This window comes from Acinonyx jubatus, chromosome E1 (genome assembly GCF_027475565.1).
Source record: "Acinonyx jubatus isolate Ajub_Pintada_27869175 chromosome E1, VMU_Ajub_asm_v1.0, whole genome shotgun sequence".
NCBI lineage: Eukaryota > Metazoa > Chordata > Mammalia > Carnivora > Felidae > Acinonyx > Acinonyx jubatus.
In genome coordinates this window covers 35,176,617-35,193,297 of record NC_069397.1, presented here as the reverse complement: position 1 = coordinate 35,193,297, position 16,681 = coordinate 35,176,617, and the positions used below count along the sequence as shown (strand labels likewise).

Genomic DNA, 16,681 nt, shown 5'->3' with positions numbered 1-16,681 from the left:
GGAACTTTCTTGGGATGAGATGAATCGAGGCACAGGAGGGCGAGCCTGCAGCCCGGGGCTGATCCTGCCCACAGATGTCAACGCTGGGGTCCAGCCAGCTCTGGATTTGGGGCTGGCTGCAAGGAGGGAGGGGGAGGCAGGGGTATGGAAGGAATGACTTCTTGAGCCCCTTCAGGCTCCAGATCCAGCCTTCCCTCTTCGGCCCAGGCCCAGAGAACCGGACACCCGAGCCCTGTGGACATTGGGGTGACCGGGGCAGCAAAGAGCAGGATCCGTGGACGGGGAGGCAGTGGACGCAGGGGCGCACCGAGGACCTCAGCCGGCAGCTATCGGCTCCGGGACCCGCGGAGCCGGGCAGGTGCGGTGGCGCCGCAGCGCCCTCTGCAGGCCGGAGGCGGAGGCGGCCCGTTGAGAGCTCTGTTGGCGGGAGTGGGGGCGGCCAGGGCCGCTGCCGGCTCTGGCCCAGCGACGCCAAGTTCCCTGGGTCCCAGGAGTCAGCGCCCACCGAGGCGGCCATCCAAGCTGGGAGGACCTTGGTGACTCCTATGTCAATCCCTATGCCATCATTGGAAAAACTGAAGCCAAGAGAGGGGAGATGACTAGTCCCCAAAAGGGGCTTGGGTCAGGGGCCGGATCTGGGACAGGCGACATCCCAGAGGCAGCACCAAGGGACGGCCACGGATTCCCGAGTCACCCCCACCCCACCAACCATCCCAAATCCGCCCACATCCGAATGACTCTAGACAGGCCTCCCAGCCCCCAGCCCCGCCCTCGGCCTCCCACCGCTCTACCCAGACCCTTTCTATAGCAATTCTAGAATCTCCCTGTCTCCCCACTAACCCCTCCTGCCACCCCACCTTCTATCCTCTTCAGCTCACCCCCACCCCCAGCCTCAGGAGACTCCCTGTGCTCCCCGACGCACCAGACCATCCCCCACACGAAGCCTTCTGCTTTTTTCTCGCTTTGTCCCCCAGGAAATGAAAGTTTTAATTTATTTCCTTTCTTTTTTGTTTTTATTAACTTTATTGGATTTTCTTTTTAATTATGAGCCATAGTACTACACGTTCTTTGTAACACCTTACACAAACCAGAGGGATCGAGACAAAACTTTTGAGAATCTCCTCTCTCCTTTCGCAGCCCCGTGCCTCTGAGGTCACCGACAGGGTTGAAGAAGTGTCGTCTTTCTTTGCTTCTCCAGGGCCATTTGCCCAACAAGTTGGAAGCAGTGAGACCCACTACGTGTCCACTGCCTACCCCTGCGAGAAGCCTGGGCTCCCCGGGCGAGTCGGACAGCAGCCGTGGTGCCCACTACGGTCACGGGGTTTCCATCCCAGTCGGGGAGGGGAGGCCATAGAGAGGAGATGAGAACATTTCAGATGGTGACGCATTCTCTGGGGGGCATGGTGGGGGTGCTGGGCTGGGAGTGCTGGGCTCTGGGGCAGGAACCAGGCTGCTGGAGGGGGCACTTGCCCGCCAAGGGATCCTTGAGGCGGGACATTACCAGTGGATCTCCACTGGAGGGCACTGGAGGCCACTGGGAGGGGGTTGAAAGCCACTGTCCGCAGGGCAGCATTGCACAAGGCTCAGAGAAAGCTTCCCTGTCTTCTGGGGAGTGGACGGAGGGGGGGGATAACAAAGTGCAGAGTGCAAAGTCGGTGGGGACAGGTGACGCTAGGGGAACAGGGGCAGGAGAGGCGGCAATTCCATTTCAGGAAAGCTTCAAGAAGGAAATGATGCCTGAGCCAGGAAGGCCGCACGGGTCAGAGGCGTTTGCAGGTGTTTGGGAGGTGGGGCGGAGGAACAGTGTGCATAAAGGCACCAAGGCCAAATGGGGCACCCGGGTGGCTCAGTCGGTTAAGCATCCAGCTCTGGATTGTGGCTCAGGTCATGGTCGTGAGGTTCATGAGATCCCGCCCCGTGTGGAACCTGCTTGGGATTCTCTCTCTCTCTCTCTCTCTCTCTCTCTCTCTCTCTCTCTCTCACACACACACACACACACACACACACACACTAAATAAATAAACAAAAAAAGCCCAAACAAAGCCTGGTGTATCTGGGGAGCTGCATATACAGTCTGAGGCCCCAGCAAGGGGCTGAGGGTAGGGAAAGGAAAGGGAGAGGCCAGCTGGTGAGGTAAGCAGGGCCAGAGGACCCCGAAGCGAGCTGAAGACTGCACTGTCTCCTGAGCAATAGTACTTTCTAGTGAGTATGCCGACACCCACTTTCTTTTTGTTTGTTTGAATTTTTTTTAACGTTTATTTCAATTTTATTTTTGAGAGACAGACACAGAGTATGAGAGGGGGAGGGGCAGAGAGAGAGGGAGACAACAGAATCGGAAGCCGGGTCCGGGCTCCGAGCTGTCAGCCCAGAGCCCAACGCGGGGCTCGAACTCACGGACTGTGAGATCATGACCTGAGCTGAAGTCGGAAGCTCAACCGACTGAGTCGCCCAGGCGCCCCGACACCCACTTTCCGTGTCCACATTCCGCCTGTGCTATTACACACTTAGTACCTTTCAACTGGCCACTTTTTCCCCCCTAAAATTAAATTCATTTTCAAGGGACATGTTGTTTGGCCCCCATAAATGGGAAACCAGTAGCCCTTGCTATAAATAAAGGAAAATATAGAAGAAAAGCCTTAAAAAGAAACATTTCTGGGGCGCCTGGGTGGCTCAGTCGGTTGAGCGTCCGTCCGACTTCAGCTCAGGTCATGATCTCACAGTCTGTGAGTTCGAGCCCCGCGTCGGGCTCTGTGCTGACAGCTCAGAGCCTGGAGCCTGCTTCACATTCTGTGTCTCCCTCTCTCTCTGCCCCTTCCCTGCTCATGCTCTGTCTCTCTCTGTCTCAAAAATAAATAAACATTAAAAAAAATTTTTTTTAAGAATCTTGATTAAAGAACTATGGAATAAATAAAGAGAAAACCTTAAAAAAAAGAGAAACATTTCTATGAAAATCAAAATCGTTCATCGGTGCTATTAAAAGAAAAAAGGAATCTCCCACCCAACACAACAAATACCTCACCTCAGGACGCTCTGGTGGGTGGGTAAAAGCGTGGGCTCTAAAAGCCAGACCGCCTGGGTTCAAATCCCAGCTCTGAAGAGTATGAGTATGATCCGTGGGGGAAAGTCACCTCATCTCTAGACGCTTTTGTGCTCTCGTCTGTAAAATGTGGCAATCATAGAAACTGGGTTAATCGCTGGGTAGTGCGATTAAATGAGAGAGTTTGGGTAATGCTTAGAAAGTGTTCTCGGCGTGGCTTGGCTAGTTTGGGGTTGTGGCAAAACTTGCAAGGATTTGAAACGGGAGAGGGACGCGATCCTGTTAGCATCTCAGAAACCAGTCTCCCTCTGGCTGGGCGGGGAGGTGAGGAGTGGGGGCGGGGGCCGCGGAGAGACCATTCTGGGGCTGCTGTGGTCCAGTGAGTAATGGTGGAGTCACGAAGCCTGCATCGGGATGGAAAAGGATGCGATTGGGTATTGGGGAGAGAGGCCCAAGGCGAGGCGGGCACCGAGATTCCAAGGAATTGGAGGGTGGGGCCCTTCGTGGAGGGGGGGTGGAACACAGGAGGCCACGTGTGTGTGGGTCAGAATGTGATGAGCACGACTTTGCACACCCTGAGCTGGCATCGTTTGTGAAATCCCGGAGGTGGCTGACCTCAGGCCTGGCGTTCACCAGTGAGTAGGCTATGCTTTTGGGCTGAGGTCGGCCCCGCCCACCTCGGGGGGAGGGGGGGTGGGGCGGGCAGGAGAAGGCTGGTGCTGAGTTGGCCGGAAGTGGGTGCGGGCAGCCGCACTCCCCTGGTGGTCCACGACACAACGGGGGTCAGGAAAGCATTTCCAGGTGGCATCCCTCCTGCTGCCTCTCCCGGTCGTCAGGCCTCCCGGGCTGCAGACGGAGGCCCCTTGCAGGCTGCGGCCATTCCCAGGCTTAGTCCCCACCCCGCCCCCGTGTCCTGCCCTGCACCGCTCCCATTGAAATCTTGGGGCACTGAAGCACCAGAGGGGCACGATGATGACCCCGAGTGGGGTGGACGGAGAAAGCTAGGGGAGTCTTCCTCTGGACTCTCCGGTGTCTCATCTGGCTACGAACCCCAGTCCCCCTCAGTGCCCCCACCACTCCCCCTGCCCCACAGCTGATCTGATTTGGACGAAAGACACGAGATCCCATCTCCCTAACAGAAGCGCAGGCCCAGGCTGCCCTGGGAAGCTCTTCTAGCTCCTGGATCCCCCTGACGGCGCCTGCTCCCCAACCCCACCCCCCAACTCCTAGCCAGCGGTCCCCAGCGGCGCCTAGAAGAGCTTCTCAGTAGGGATTCCTTTGCGGAGCGGAGGTCGTGGTTGTCCCTCCCTCCGCCACCAGGCGTCACCACCGGCCTGGAAATGGAAGGCGCAGCCCGGTGCGTCCAGACGCCCTGGCGACAGATGGCGGGTGAGGGTGAGAGGCAGAAGCGCCCGGCCAGCCCTTTGCGGGTGGGTGGGGATGCTCCCGGACCTCCGGGGATGGCGCTCCGGAGATGGGGCCACGCGGTGCTCAGGCCCCAGTGTCTATTGGGCGCGGGGTGGGGGGTGGGGGAGGACGGGGTCCAGAGGGGCGATGTGGCCCGGATTCAGGAGGCCAACCCGAGGAGCAGGGGTGCGGGAGAACATGCGGATGCCGGGGGTGCCCCACCTCTTCGCCCACCCCGCGCCCCTGGCGTGAAAAGGAAGCAGGAACTTCCCACTGCCAATGCTATATTGACCCATTTCATCAATTAAAAGCCCGAGGCTCATTTCCGGGTACCAAGTTGTACGAACCCCCCCTCCCAGCCCCAGCCCCTCCCTGCACTTGAAATTCTGGTTAAACGAGGCACTGAAGGCGAATGTAACAATAGCCAGCATTTATGGGGCACCTACTGTGTACCACACGCTGTTCTCAACAACCTTATAACGTGGATACTCATTGCCCCCACGAGGAAACTGGAGCACAGACAGGTGGAGTCATTTGCCCGAGACACGGCGGCCCCAGGACTGAGATCCAGGCCATCTGCCTCCAGGACTGGGGCGCGGAACGACGCCTCTGGGTAGCACAGTCCACAGGCCGTTTGAAGGCTCTCCAGGAGACCCCTGGGCGCGGGGCACCGGCGCGCGGAGGGGTGGGCGCACCAGCCGGAGCGCGGGGGTGGGGACGCTGCGGGCGGAGGGCAACCCGCAAAGCGCCTACAGGAGGCGCCCCAAGCGCCCACCAGGTGGCGCGCTGACCCCACTCGCCTCGGACGCGACACGCCCGCGCAGTCTCTCCGTCGCCCCCTGCGGGAGTTGGTGTTGACCACAGCGACCCGGGTGCAGCCGACAGGTGGCGGACAGGTGACCTGGTGCCAGGTGTCGGCTCCGGGCCAGGTGGCCTGCAGTTTAGCGGCCCCGCTCAGGCCTTGTTTTCTCCCCGCCTCGTTCCTCGCCTTTGAAGATACTGAGAGGTAGCAGCGAGGAGTCGGGCCCAGAATCCCTTTCTTCAGCGCTTCTGTGTTTACAAAGCACTTGCCACTGGCTCGGTTCGGACAAAAGACCAGGGGTGGTACTAGGCGCCCAGCAGAGGGCCAGATGCTCTCACACCCGTCAGTCTTCCCACCCCCCATGAGGTGAGCACTATGATTCCCGCTGAGGCCCAAAGAAGAGGAGAGGTTCACCCAAGATCGCCCAGACAGCAGATCTCAGAGATGCTCCCTCATCCGGGCCTGCCACGGGCTGGACTCTCCACGCTGCGAGAGCCCCCGTGGCAGCCTTGCCAGCCAGGAGAAGGTCCCTGTCCGCTGCTGAGATCCCGTGAGGGGCAGGGGCATGGACAAAATGACTTGGGATGTTCGTGGGCGGCTTCCCTCAGGGCCTTCGGGGCCAGAGGTCTCCCACCTGCCTCCCTGGCTCCCTTGTCCCTAGCCCTGCCGGTTCCCTCCTCCCCCCTCCCTCCTGCCTCCACCCCCTGGCTCTGGTAGACAGACCCCCCCCCCCCCCCCCCGCACCCTTGCCATGCTCTGTTCTCTGCAAGCTCCTCGCGATCTCCCCTCCGATGATCCTCCGGGCTCCTGCACCTCCCAGTCTCGTCCCTCTAGTGGGTCCTGCACGCTGCCCCCGGCTACTCCCTGCCCCTGAGCACCCACCCCATGGCACCTTACACTCCTCCTGTTGAGGAGGGGGTGGGGGGCGCTGCATCTCCCCCCCCCCCCCACAAACCGGCTCTTTGCCCTGTCCTCCGGGCCAGAAAGCTGGGAGTCACCTTTGACTCCTCAACCGCGTGTCCCGGAGTCGAACTTCTCTCCGTTGCACCCCTTGAACGTCGCGCCCTTCTCCCCGTGGCGTCTGTCCTCACTCAGCCCACGGGCACCTCCCAGCCTCCACTTTTACCCCCTCCCCTCTCCACCCTCTGCACTGCTGTCCGAGTGACCTTTCTAGTGATCGTGGCGAGGGCAGCTCTGACCCCTGTTTAAAACTTGTAATAGACCCGAAACACCTTAATCACGGGATGAAACCCCAAATCATTAACCAGACCCACAAAGCCCTGGGCCACCCGGCCCCGCCCGCCTTGCCCGCTCGCCCCCTCCCCGCTCCGTGGCCACACTCACTTCCTTCAAGTCTGTCCGAGGTGCTAACGCTTCCTCGTCCCAAGGTCCTAGCGTGTACTGTTCCCTCTGCCTGGAAGCCCCCTCCCCAGCTCTGCGGCAGGGCCAAGGCCTCCAGGTCATTACATCCCAGCTGAAATGTCATGTCTCACAGAGTTTTTCCCCCCGGCCCCTCCTAGTCTCCCCTCTCACTGGGGACTTGCTGGGTTCCACTTTTACACCACTGCCCACCATCTGGGAGCTTGTGTTGCCCTGTCTCGGCTGGCTAATCTCCATCTCTCTCTCGGAGCCCAAACCCCAAACTCTCCGTGCACCCGAGGACTGCCCATCACAGCGGTGCCTCCACACCCAGCCCGGGACATGAAAGTCGGAGCCCCGTGACTCTGTGTGGGACAAGGCACCCTTTCATGTCGCCTTCATCAGAAACCCACCTCCACTGCTTTCATCTCCGGCCTTTTCAGGAGTTGCTTCCTCTTCCGGAAGGTTTCTTTCCTTCCTTCCCCTTCCACCGTCCCCCCCCCCCCCCCCCGCCGCCGGGGCCAGGCCGATCCTCATATCACAAGATCACAGGACTGAGTTCTCTGTGATTAGTCCTTGGCCCCCTCATTTGGATCAGGGCTTGTCTCGGGGCTCCCCCCAGTCCCCTGGATGTAGCATCCATCGTAACACTTGATGCTGGAATTACTGCAAAGTGCAAACTGCCTGGTAAACATGAGAGATTATCGACAATCATGATCGGTGGCTGCCTCCACCCCCCCCTCCCGCTACCCCCACCCCCCCAGACCTCTTGGCTTTGGCTGGCTCAAGGGCATCCACTCTCTGCCTTTCAAAGCATCAGGAACCCCATTTCCCATTCATTCAATAAGCACCGACCTAACCTACCGGGCACCTACTGGGCTGTTTGCTTTCCCCGCAGCACTGGCCCCCCCCCCCCCCAGGAGGGGAGGGGAGGGGAGGGATGGAGAGGGATGCAGACAGGATCCTTCCCAGGGCGAGGCAGAAGCCGGTGGGAGCAGAGGTGCTATAAGCAAATGCCAACTGCACCTGGCGGCAGGTGCACTGAGGAGGCTGGGGGCCGAGGGGTGGGCCCCCTGCACCGGCTGCTGCCCCCTTCCTGAGCTGCTGCTGTATGAAGGGCAGGGTGTGGGAGGGTTAGCCTGAATGGCAGACCTGGGTGGGGGTGGGGGGGTGCTGCCTCCAGCACGGGGCCGTGCACCCAGCTCACAGAATCTGTGGTCTGTCTTCCCACCCGGGGGAGCAGCTAGAAGGACCAAGGTGGGGTGCGGTTGCCAGAACAATCAGCCAACCCCAGCGGTCGCTTTTCTGCCCCCCCCCCCACCCCCGGCCACCGTGTTCCTTTGAGCTGCCGTTCGTTTCCCTCTTTCCTGACCCTCCTGACAGAGTTTATCAAAGTGAAGTCCAGAGGCAACCCCCGTTGGCATCACGTGGGACGGAGCAGGGGCTTATAAGAATACATGGGGGGGGCTCCTATCTCCTGAAAGCCTCCCGGGGGTGAGGCCCTCTTAGAATCTGCATGTGTTGCAAGAACCCCCACGCTGCGTGGCATACGATTGTGACAGCCCCACGGCGCCCCACTGCTTCCAGGACCAGCCTGCCTCCGTCCTTGCCCCTGCCTGCCAGCTCCTTACTGGGGTCCTTTGGGCACCATTCTTCCTCTGCCCATCCAACAAGCCCCTTGTTCCCCTTGTCATCCATGCCTCCTGCGCCCCGGGCTAGACTTTATTCCGCCCTCGGGGGGCCCGCAGCACCCAGGCTTGACATGACCAAAGCTGACCCCGCCATCCTTTCTCCAGAACCCACCTTCCTCCCCCACGCCTTTGGTGCTCACCTCAGCAAGCCCCTTTCCGCCTTCCTCTCTCATCTCAGCAACAAACACATCCTGGTTATTTTGCCTCCTACAAGATGTCCTCAGTGTCCCCCTCTCCCCAGACCCTTGCCTTTATCCCCTAACAGGTCCCCCCCCCCCCACCGCCCTCCCTCGCTCTAGTCTCTCCTTCCAGGGAGTTCTCCAAAAGCTCTCCAAAATGCAAGCTGACTACAATCACCAGCGCCCCCCCCCCCCCCCGCCGAAAACCCTTCAGAGGTCTTAACCCATGACCTGACGCGTGACAGCCTCCTGTTCCAGCCTCTCCTCCCCTCCCCTCTGCGCTCCAGTAACAGCACACAGCCTCTGCGCCCAGCCTCCTCCCTGTGACCAGTCAGTGCCCTCTGCCAGGAATGGCCCTTGCTGGCCGACCCCCTCCTCAAGGCCTCGGCATCCCCTCCTCCAGGAGGCCCTCCCCGAGCCTCCTGGACCCTGCCCGCACCATACTCTGTGCATCCGTGATGTCACAGGGATCCCTTATCATCCATTCACCACACCGGATTAGAATCATCAGTTTCCACGTCTCGGTTGCACATTCGCCAGTGAGACCCTTGAGGGCAGGGATGTCCCGTTCGTCTCCGAATCCCAGACCCCGGCCCAGCACCTGGCACGGAGGACAGGCCCGACTAAGGGTTGGCGGACGAATGCAGAAGGGAAACTTGAAGGAAGTGAGAGCCAGAAATGGCCGAGAGGGCAGGGAGGGCAAGCCTGGCAGGAGGCGCCGCCAGAGCAAATGTGTGGGAAGTAGAAAAGCGAGAACTTCCCTTGATTGCACTCCCACGACTGCCCGCCAGCCATTGTGCATGAGCTTTGTTTGCACATTTTGTCTCTTTCAGTTCTTGCAACAACAGATCGGGGAAACTGGCATCAGAGAACCAAAGCAACCTGCCCAAGGTCACACAGCCGGGCCTGGAGTGGAATCCAGGATTGTCTGGCCTGAAAACCTGTGCCCTCTCTGCTGAGCCACATGGTTCTCCTGGGGATAGGACCTTCTGGGGACGGACCGGGAGTGGGCCCCGCCACGCCTCTGCCTAGCTGAGCTCCAGAACCAGCTGCCCACGCTCAGGCCAACAGCTTCTTCCTCCCAGCCGGACCCGAGGCTCGGAGGCCAGACAAGGATCTGTCTGTTCCTTCTTCCCCAGACTTTGGGGGTCTCTGATAGACGTGCCCACACCCCCCCCTGCCACCACCACCAGGGAGGGGCTCCTATGCATCCTGGTACTGCCTAGGATGCCTGGGGGAATGCAGGGGGCTCTGCGATGCTGTCTGGGTTCTGCAGAATCTGTCTCCCTCATCGCACTTGGCCCAGGCTGATATTAAGATTCATCTGCATTCCCCGCGCACCCGCCTGGCAGATGGTGGGGGAGGAGGCTGGGTGCGTGCTGGGGGCTGCAGCCAGAGACCAAGCTAGGCTCGGAGGGCCACAGAGCAGAGTGCCCACCCACCGTGCTCCCTCGGCCCAGCCCCGGACTGGGACCACTCCAACCACCAGGGTACCTCCTCACCCTCACAACCTCCAAGGGGTGCTAAGGACTTGACCTTTGCTTTTTCTAAGGACTGAAGGGGTCCTGGAGTTCCGGGAAGGAAACACGGATGTGCGTGGGACCACGGAGGATGGGCCCCACTTTGGGGAATTCCAAATAAGGGTCCTCCTTGCCCTGGGGGCTTGCAGAGGTCGGAGAAAAGCAAGGACCCCATGGGATAGGAGCACCCTGTCCTGGTGGCTCCCTGGGTCACAGGGAGGGTTAAGTAGTGAAGAACGCAGGCACAGCTTTCAAGGAAACCTTGCCCGCCTCGCCCTTCAGCTTCTCAGGAGGCTGCCGCCTGACCCCAGCCCCAGAATTCAGCCTGGCCCCCGGTGACCTTTTCAGCCCAGGGCTCTGGCCAAAGTTTCCCATCACATTAATCGGACGGCGCGGGGGTGGGGGGGGGGGGTAGTGGTGATCCCAACCCCCCCCCCCCCGAGTAAAGTAGAAGAGGAAAGAAACTGACGTTATAACACAAGGAGTACGGGCTAGACACCCAGAAGAACTTCCCTCGGCACAGAAGCAAGTCTGGCAGAGAGAAAGTCACTTTCAGCTTCGGGATAGGCTACTCATTACTGACGTTCTCTCTGGCTGTTGGCATGGGTTTGGAAAAAATAACCTTTCCAAAGTCCAGGTCTCCTGGGGTTCAGGACAGGGCAGCAGATTCCCAGTGCCCGCTGCGGGGGGGGGGGGGGGGGGTGCGGGGGGGGGAACGGGCGCCCTGCCAGAGGGAAGGATGGAAAGGGTAGTGTCCCTATCCCCGGGCCACCACCCTCTCCCCTCCTCGCCCAGACTTCCTCCGCCCCCGCGTCCGGCCGCCTTCATCCTAGGTCCCCCCGCTGCGGGCCGGCAGGGGAGGAGTTAACTCCGGAGGTACCGGCTGGGCTCACCGTACCTGCCGCCGCCGCCGCCGCCGCCGCCGCCGCCGCCGGTGGGAGGGACGAGGAAGCGCGAGCCGCCTGGGCGCCAGGAGCGCTCCAGTCTGGCGGGGTGCTGCGCGGGGAGCGGGCGGCGGGGCCCGGCGTGGCCAGGGGCGTCCGCCAGGGGGCGCGCCGCGACGGGGCGGGAGGGGCCGTCTGGTCTGGGGAATTAGCGCCAGGGACGGGCGCGCGCGCGGGTCCCCAGCACATCTGGGCGAGAGCTGCGCCGCTGGACCGCGGGGGGCGCCGAGCGCAGATCTGGAGCGGCAGAGGCACCGAGCGGCTGGGGCCCTTCGAGGCGCGCGGGGCGCCCATCTGGGACCTCGAGAGGGGGCCGCGCCGCGCGCAGCCGGGCCGGGGGAGGGGGGCGGCGGCGGCCGCACAGCTGGACCGCAGGGGGCGGGGTCGGTCCCGGGCGGCCGGCAGAGGGGAGGGCCGCGAGCCGCCGGGGACTGGAGCATGGGACGGCGCGCCTGAAGGAGCAGGGGCGAGGCAGGGGCCTGGGCGCCCGGCAGGAAAAGAGGAGAGACAGGGACCCGAGAGCAGAGGAGGAAGATGCAACTGACTCGCTGCTGCTTCGTGTTCCTAGTGCAGGGCAGCCTCTATCTGGTGAGTGGCCCGCGGGGAGCTGCGCGGAGGGGCGGGGGCCCGGAGGACGGGGGAGAGCCCGGAAACTTTCTCCCTTCCCCACCCCCAGACATCGCCGGGATGGAGGGGAAGCCCGGAGGCCGGGGGTGGGGGGTGGAGGGGGAGAGGGCGGGTCCGAGGACGGAGACTGGACCGCAAGGGTTAATAGGGGCGGGGAGAGGGTGCTCGGCTGGCCCACCCACTCGGCCGCTGGTGGCGGGAGGTGCGACCAGCACGAGGGAAAAGGCCAGCAGCAGGGCGCCGAGGGTTACTCGACCCCGTCCCGGCGCCCCGGGACGCGCGGAAGGGGAGTGGGGGTGGGTGGCGGAGCTGACGACCTGCCAGGTCTGGGGTCGTGGGCTCTCCTCCGACCTCGGGGACCCAGAGGGCCTGGGACCTGGGTCCCGCCAGCGCGCGGAGGCTGTCCAGGCGGGGGGGGGGGGGGGGGCGCGGGGGGTGGCCCCGCGGACCCCGCTCGCGCCTTCCCTCCCGCTCCCTCCCTCCCCGCCTGTTGTTTTCTTCTCCTCTCCCGGCTGCGCGCAGCCGGAGCCCCACAGGACCTGGGCAGGCGGCTCCCGCCCCGGGCGCCCGCGGCAGCTGAGCGGAGCGCCCAGAGCCCGCTCCCCGTGCACTCGCTCGCCGCGTCCCTGCGGCCCGGGACGCCCGGGACTCCCCCTCTCCCCCCCCCCCCGCTCCCCCCCCCCTCCGCCAGGGGCTTAACTCCTCTCCGACCGCCCCCACCCCAGTCCTGTCTAGAGAAGCCTCGGCCCCACATCTGGACCTGCCCGTTTCTTCAAAACACCCCCCCCCCCCCCGCGAGCGTGCCACCTCCCCTTTGCCACTGTGTACAAGCACCCTCCCCTTCTCGCATCCCCACCTGCGGCCCTTCTCCCCACCCTCCAGCCATTCAGCTTCGACCCCCAGGACCAAGTAAACACAGGTCTGCAGAACTGAGCCCAGCGCCCCCCCCCCCCCCCCCCCGCCCCGGAGTCTCCCCTCCTGGCTGTCCCTTCCCACTACCCTTGGGGCCTAGCAGGCAGGGCCACCCAAGCACACCTCTGCAGGCATGGCCGGGATCAGAACAGGGGGCGTGAAGACCCCAGGCCCCTTGGGAGCCCTCCAGAGCCCAGCCCTCTGGGGTCCCCCATCCTCACCCCAGGGGTCACCAGCAACCCAAATGCTGCCCCACTCTGAGCTGGTGTCCCTAGCACTGGTAAGGAGACACAGAGGGTGAGTACTCTGTCCCGAAGCTGAGTAAGCACACACCGGGCAGTTGCCCTCAGGAAACCTTGCCTGCTCCCTGCTGCCCTCCAGAGCTGTCCCGAGTCTGAGCTGGGTCACTCCGTCCTGCCGGCCCTCCCCCATGGCTCCTCCAGGAGGCCTTCCCAGGTGGTGCCTGTTGCCATAGCTGGTCCAGCAGAGGCTGGCGGAGCCTTGGCTGTTTGGCAGAAGATTCCGGGTGGGGATGGGGCTTGGATTCAATCTCCATAAACGGACCTACCTGGTCCGAGGGGCTGGGAGTGTGTGGTAGAATGGGAGGGCCGACCCCGTGCGACCTGGCCTTGGAGGGACGTAACCTGGTGGCCTCATCTGTAGAAGGGGAATAAGAAAAACTGCCTCGTAGAGCGATAGTGTCCTGGCATGGCACCCTCGGTGGTCCCCAGAGGTTTTGACTGGCCGCGGCTGGGCCATCCTGGGTGTGGAACTCACTCCAGGGCTCCCCCCTCCCCATTCCTCGTGCCCAATCCTGAGCTGCCTTTGTACCGGAGAGAGAAGGTCACTGGGCCCAGCTTTCTTATCCCATTGTCTGCTGGTTCTCTTAGTCTCAGAGGACAAAACTACCCCAGGGGAAGGGTGGTGGGGGTCTCATCTAAACAGCCTGGGAAGTGGCAAAAAGCCCTGTCAAACGGGGGGCTCTCCCAGCGGAGGGATTGCGCATTTTGAGGGCCGTGACTGTGCCTCCATATCACCCTGGGACTTTTACAGAGGCGGGGGGATTTTCCTCTGTGAAACTGTAACTTCATAACCTCTCCTGTAAGACCGGGGGCTCTGTCAGCACGAGGTTATGCTTCTGACATCGGATGAGGACTCTCCCGGGATCGGGAGCTGGGCCTCCCCCGTCAGAATGGGGCCTCCTCAGGGGCAGGGGCTGTGTCCCTCTGGTGCCATGGCTCACTGGAGAGAACTCTCGACCATCCTTCCAGATGCTGAGCGGTAGCCAGAGATGGGACAGTGGGGTGAGGAGATGGGGGCGGCCCGAGTGTCAGAGGGTGAGATGGGACCACGGCACAAGCCGGAGTATGCATCCAACCCCTAGAGTAAGACGGGTGAGACATCACTCGGCCTCAAGTCAGCGGAAGGGACAGGCAGGGAGTTGAGGCTGCTGGTGGGGGACACAGTGACCAGAACTCCTGGGTCCTCTGGGGACGGGGCTGTCACTGTCCTCCCAACTCCCTCCACAGGTCATCTACGGCCAGGATGACGGTCCTCCCGGCTCCGAGGACCCGGAGCGCGATGACCACGAGAGCCAGTCCCGGCCCCGGATGCCTCGGAAGCGAGGCCACCTCTCACCTAAGTCCCGCCTCGTGGCCAACTCCACTCTCCTAGGGCTGCTGGCTCCCCCCGGGGAGGCATGGGGCGTCCTTGGCCAGCCCCCCAACCGCCCGAACCACAGCCCCCCACCGTCGGCCAAGGTGAAGAAAATCTTCGGCTGGGGTGACTTCTACTCCAACATCAAGACGGTGGCCCTGAACCTGCTCGTCACGGGGAAGATCGTGGACCACGGCAACGGGACCTTCAGCGTCCACTTCCGACACAACGCCACCGGCCAGGGCAACATCTCCATCAGCCTCGTACCGCCCAGTAAAGCTGTAGAGTTCCACCAGGAGCGGCAGATCTTCATCGAAGCCAAGGCCTCCAAGATCTTCAACTGCCGAATGGAGTGGGAGAAGGTGGAACGGGGCCGCCGGACCTCGCTCTGCACCCACGACCCGGCCAAGACCTGCTCCCGAGACCACGCTCAGAGCTCAGCCACCTGGAGCTGCTCCCAGCCCTTCAAGGTCGTCTGCGTCTACATCGCCTTCTACAGCACGGACTATAGGCTGGTCCAGAAGGTGTGCCCAGATTACAACTACCACAGTGATACCCCCTACTACCCCTCCGGGTGACCCTGGGCAGGCCACAGACGCCGGGCCGGGGCTGGAAGGACGGGCCTGCCCGCGGAGGAGGCCATCTGGCTGGATACTGGGCAGGGACACGGGGAGGGACCTCAGGCAGGGAAGAGGGGGGTGGAGAGAAGGAGATGCCAGGTGGGGCCGGGGCCAAGTCTCACGTGGCGGTGGGGAAGGGGTCCCAAGTGCGGGGCCCCAGCCTGGGGTTGTGGAGCGGCCGGGGCATAGGAGCACTGGAGGAGGAGTGGGGTCTCTGGGCAGCCCCGCGGGGCTCCCCTGCTGAGCGACAGGAAGGTGCTGGGCCCAGGAGACCGCTGGCGAAGGCAGACCAGTGTGGCCAGATGAGGTCACGGAGAAGAGCCCGAAGCCTCGGCTCCCTCCTTGCCATCCTGAGAAAGAACAACAAGGAGAGGGGTCTCTCATCAGCAAGGGCACCGAAGGATGGCAGAGACGAGACGGGGCTGCCCGGGAGCCAGCCCTGGGGGGGGCGGGGGGGGCGGGGCCGGAGGAACTCTTGAGCCCCGCTGAGTCAGCCCCCCCCCACCCCCCCCCGCAAGCCCATTGTCCTGGACGGTGAACTGAACTTGGCTTCAGGCTGAAGTGGTGACCCTTGGAGTCGTTTTGACGTCTTGACCAATAGACCGTCTGCTCCCCGCCAGGCCGTAACCTTTCCAAAATTCCCTCTCCTGCCGTTGCCGCTCCTCCCCTCCCCGCCGCCCCTGTCCACCCCTGTGCCGATGGGTCACCCATCCTTCAGCTGCAACAGAGGGTGACTGTGGTTCTCCCACCACCAAGGCCACAGATGGGAGCCCACCCTTGCGCTGTGTCCCCTCGCCACCCCACCCCCCTGCTGGCTCCTCTGGGAGCGTCCTCGTCCAGCCAGCAAGCCTTGCCCGTCAGCCTGGGACCCACCCGGATGGATACAGGGCCTTCAGCAGCTCGGGGCCGCGTGATGCCAGACTGACAAGGGCGCTGGACCTGTTCCGTGGTGTCTGTCTGTGGGTGGGGGAGGGGAGGGCGGGGTGTGCGATCCCCTGATTGTCAGCTTGTGTGCAGAGTCTTGTTCTGGAGCCGGGAATAAAGCTTTCCCAGGGCACTGCTTTCTGAACTGTCCAGGGAGGGAAAGGGCCCGGGGTGCCCCGCCGTCCAGCCAGCGCCGCTCAGCTAGATGGCGGCAAGATGTTCCCTGGAGACCAGAGCTGCGGGGCGACAACAGCCGTTGGGGCTGGTGCTCACGGAGGGCCTCAGGGCTTCCCTCCCCAGCCTCCTTTTCGGGAGCTGTTGGGAAAGCTGGGTAGACGTTGCTCGGTGGTCCCAGGGGGTGGGGGTGGCCCCTGCAAAGCAGCTTGGGGAGGAAGAGCTGGTGGGGGGGGGGGGATGGGCCATTGTGTTCCTTGTCTCCCTGGGTTGCCATCTGGGTGGGCGGGGGCCCTCGCTCTGTCAGGGTTTGGCCCCGTGGCCTTGGACAAGTCCATTCTCCTCTCTGGGTCTCTTTCCGCTTCTTTGTAACATGAGGAATATGCCCAACCCAGAGCTTCTCCCGTGCGAGTGGGCATCGGACCCACCGGGAGCGTCGGTTAAGACATGGAGTTCTGGGTTCCAGACGATTTGCCCTTCTAGCGAGGAGCCAGGGAGATGCCGACACTCCTGAGGGGACACCCTCTGAGGACCACTCACGTGACCTCTCTGTTCCTTTCTGGCTCTGGCCCCCTAAGATGAAGAGACGCCTCTGAGGCTCCCTCCCGACTACCTTCCAGCTGCTTCTCCTAGGAAAATCTCCTGGAAGGGTCCTCTCAGAGAGGCAGGGTGTCGGGCTTTCCGTCTGATCATGTGTCAGTCAGTGCAGGAACAGGCTGGGTTGGGGGGGAGCGGGGACAGAAGGAGGCTTGAAAGCAGCCATCCCCTACCCCCACCCCCACCCCCAGCCGACAGGAGGGCCTTGGGATGGATTGTCAGCCGGTGACGC

General features: G+C 62.7%; 1 protein-coding gene across 4 annotated transcripts; it reads left to right on the top strand.

The window, feature by feature from the left end:
* Positions 1-3,563: 3,563 nt before the first annotated feature.
* On the top strand, positions 3,564-15,811 carry NXPH3 (neurexophilin 3). Of its 4 annotated transcripts, XM_053212065.1 has the most exons (3): positions 3,564-3,672; positions 9,309-10,216; positions 14,008-15,811. In XM_053212065.1, exon 3 carries the CDS (start codon positions 14,089-14,091, stop codon positions 14,710-14,712), a length of 624 nt encoding a protein of 207 aa, XP_053068040.1. In that variant the 5' UTR covers positions 3,564-3,672; positions 9,309-10,216; positions 14,008-14,088; the 3' UTR covers positions 14,713-15,811. The 4 variants fall into 4 exon arrangements, with proteins under 4 accessions (XP_053068040.1, XP_053068039.1, XP_026908772.2 ...); XM_053212064.1 differs by lacking the exons at positions 3,564-3,672; positions 9,309-10,216 and adding an exon at positions 11,079-11,527; XM_027052971.2 differs by lacking the exons at positions 3,564-3,672; positions 9,309-10,216 and adding an exon at positions 12,523-12,758.
* The last annotated feature ends 870 nt before the right edge of the window (positions 15,812-16,681 follow it).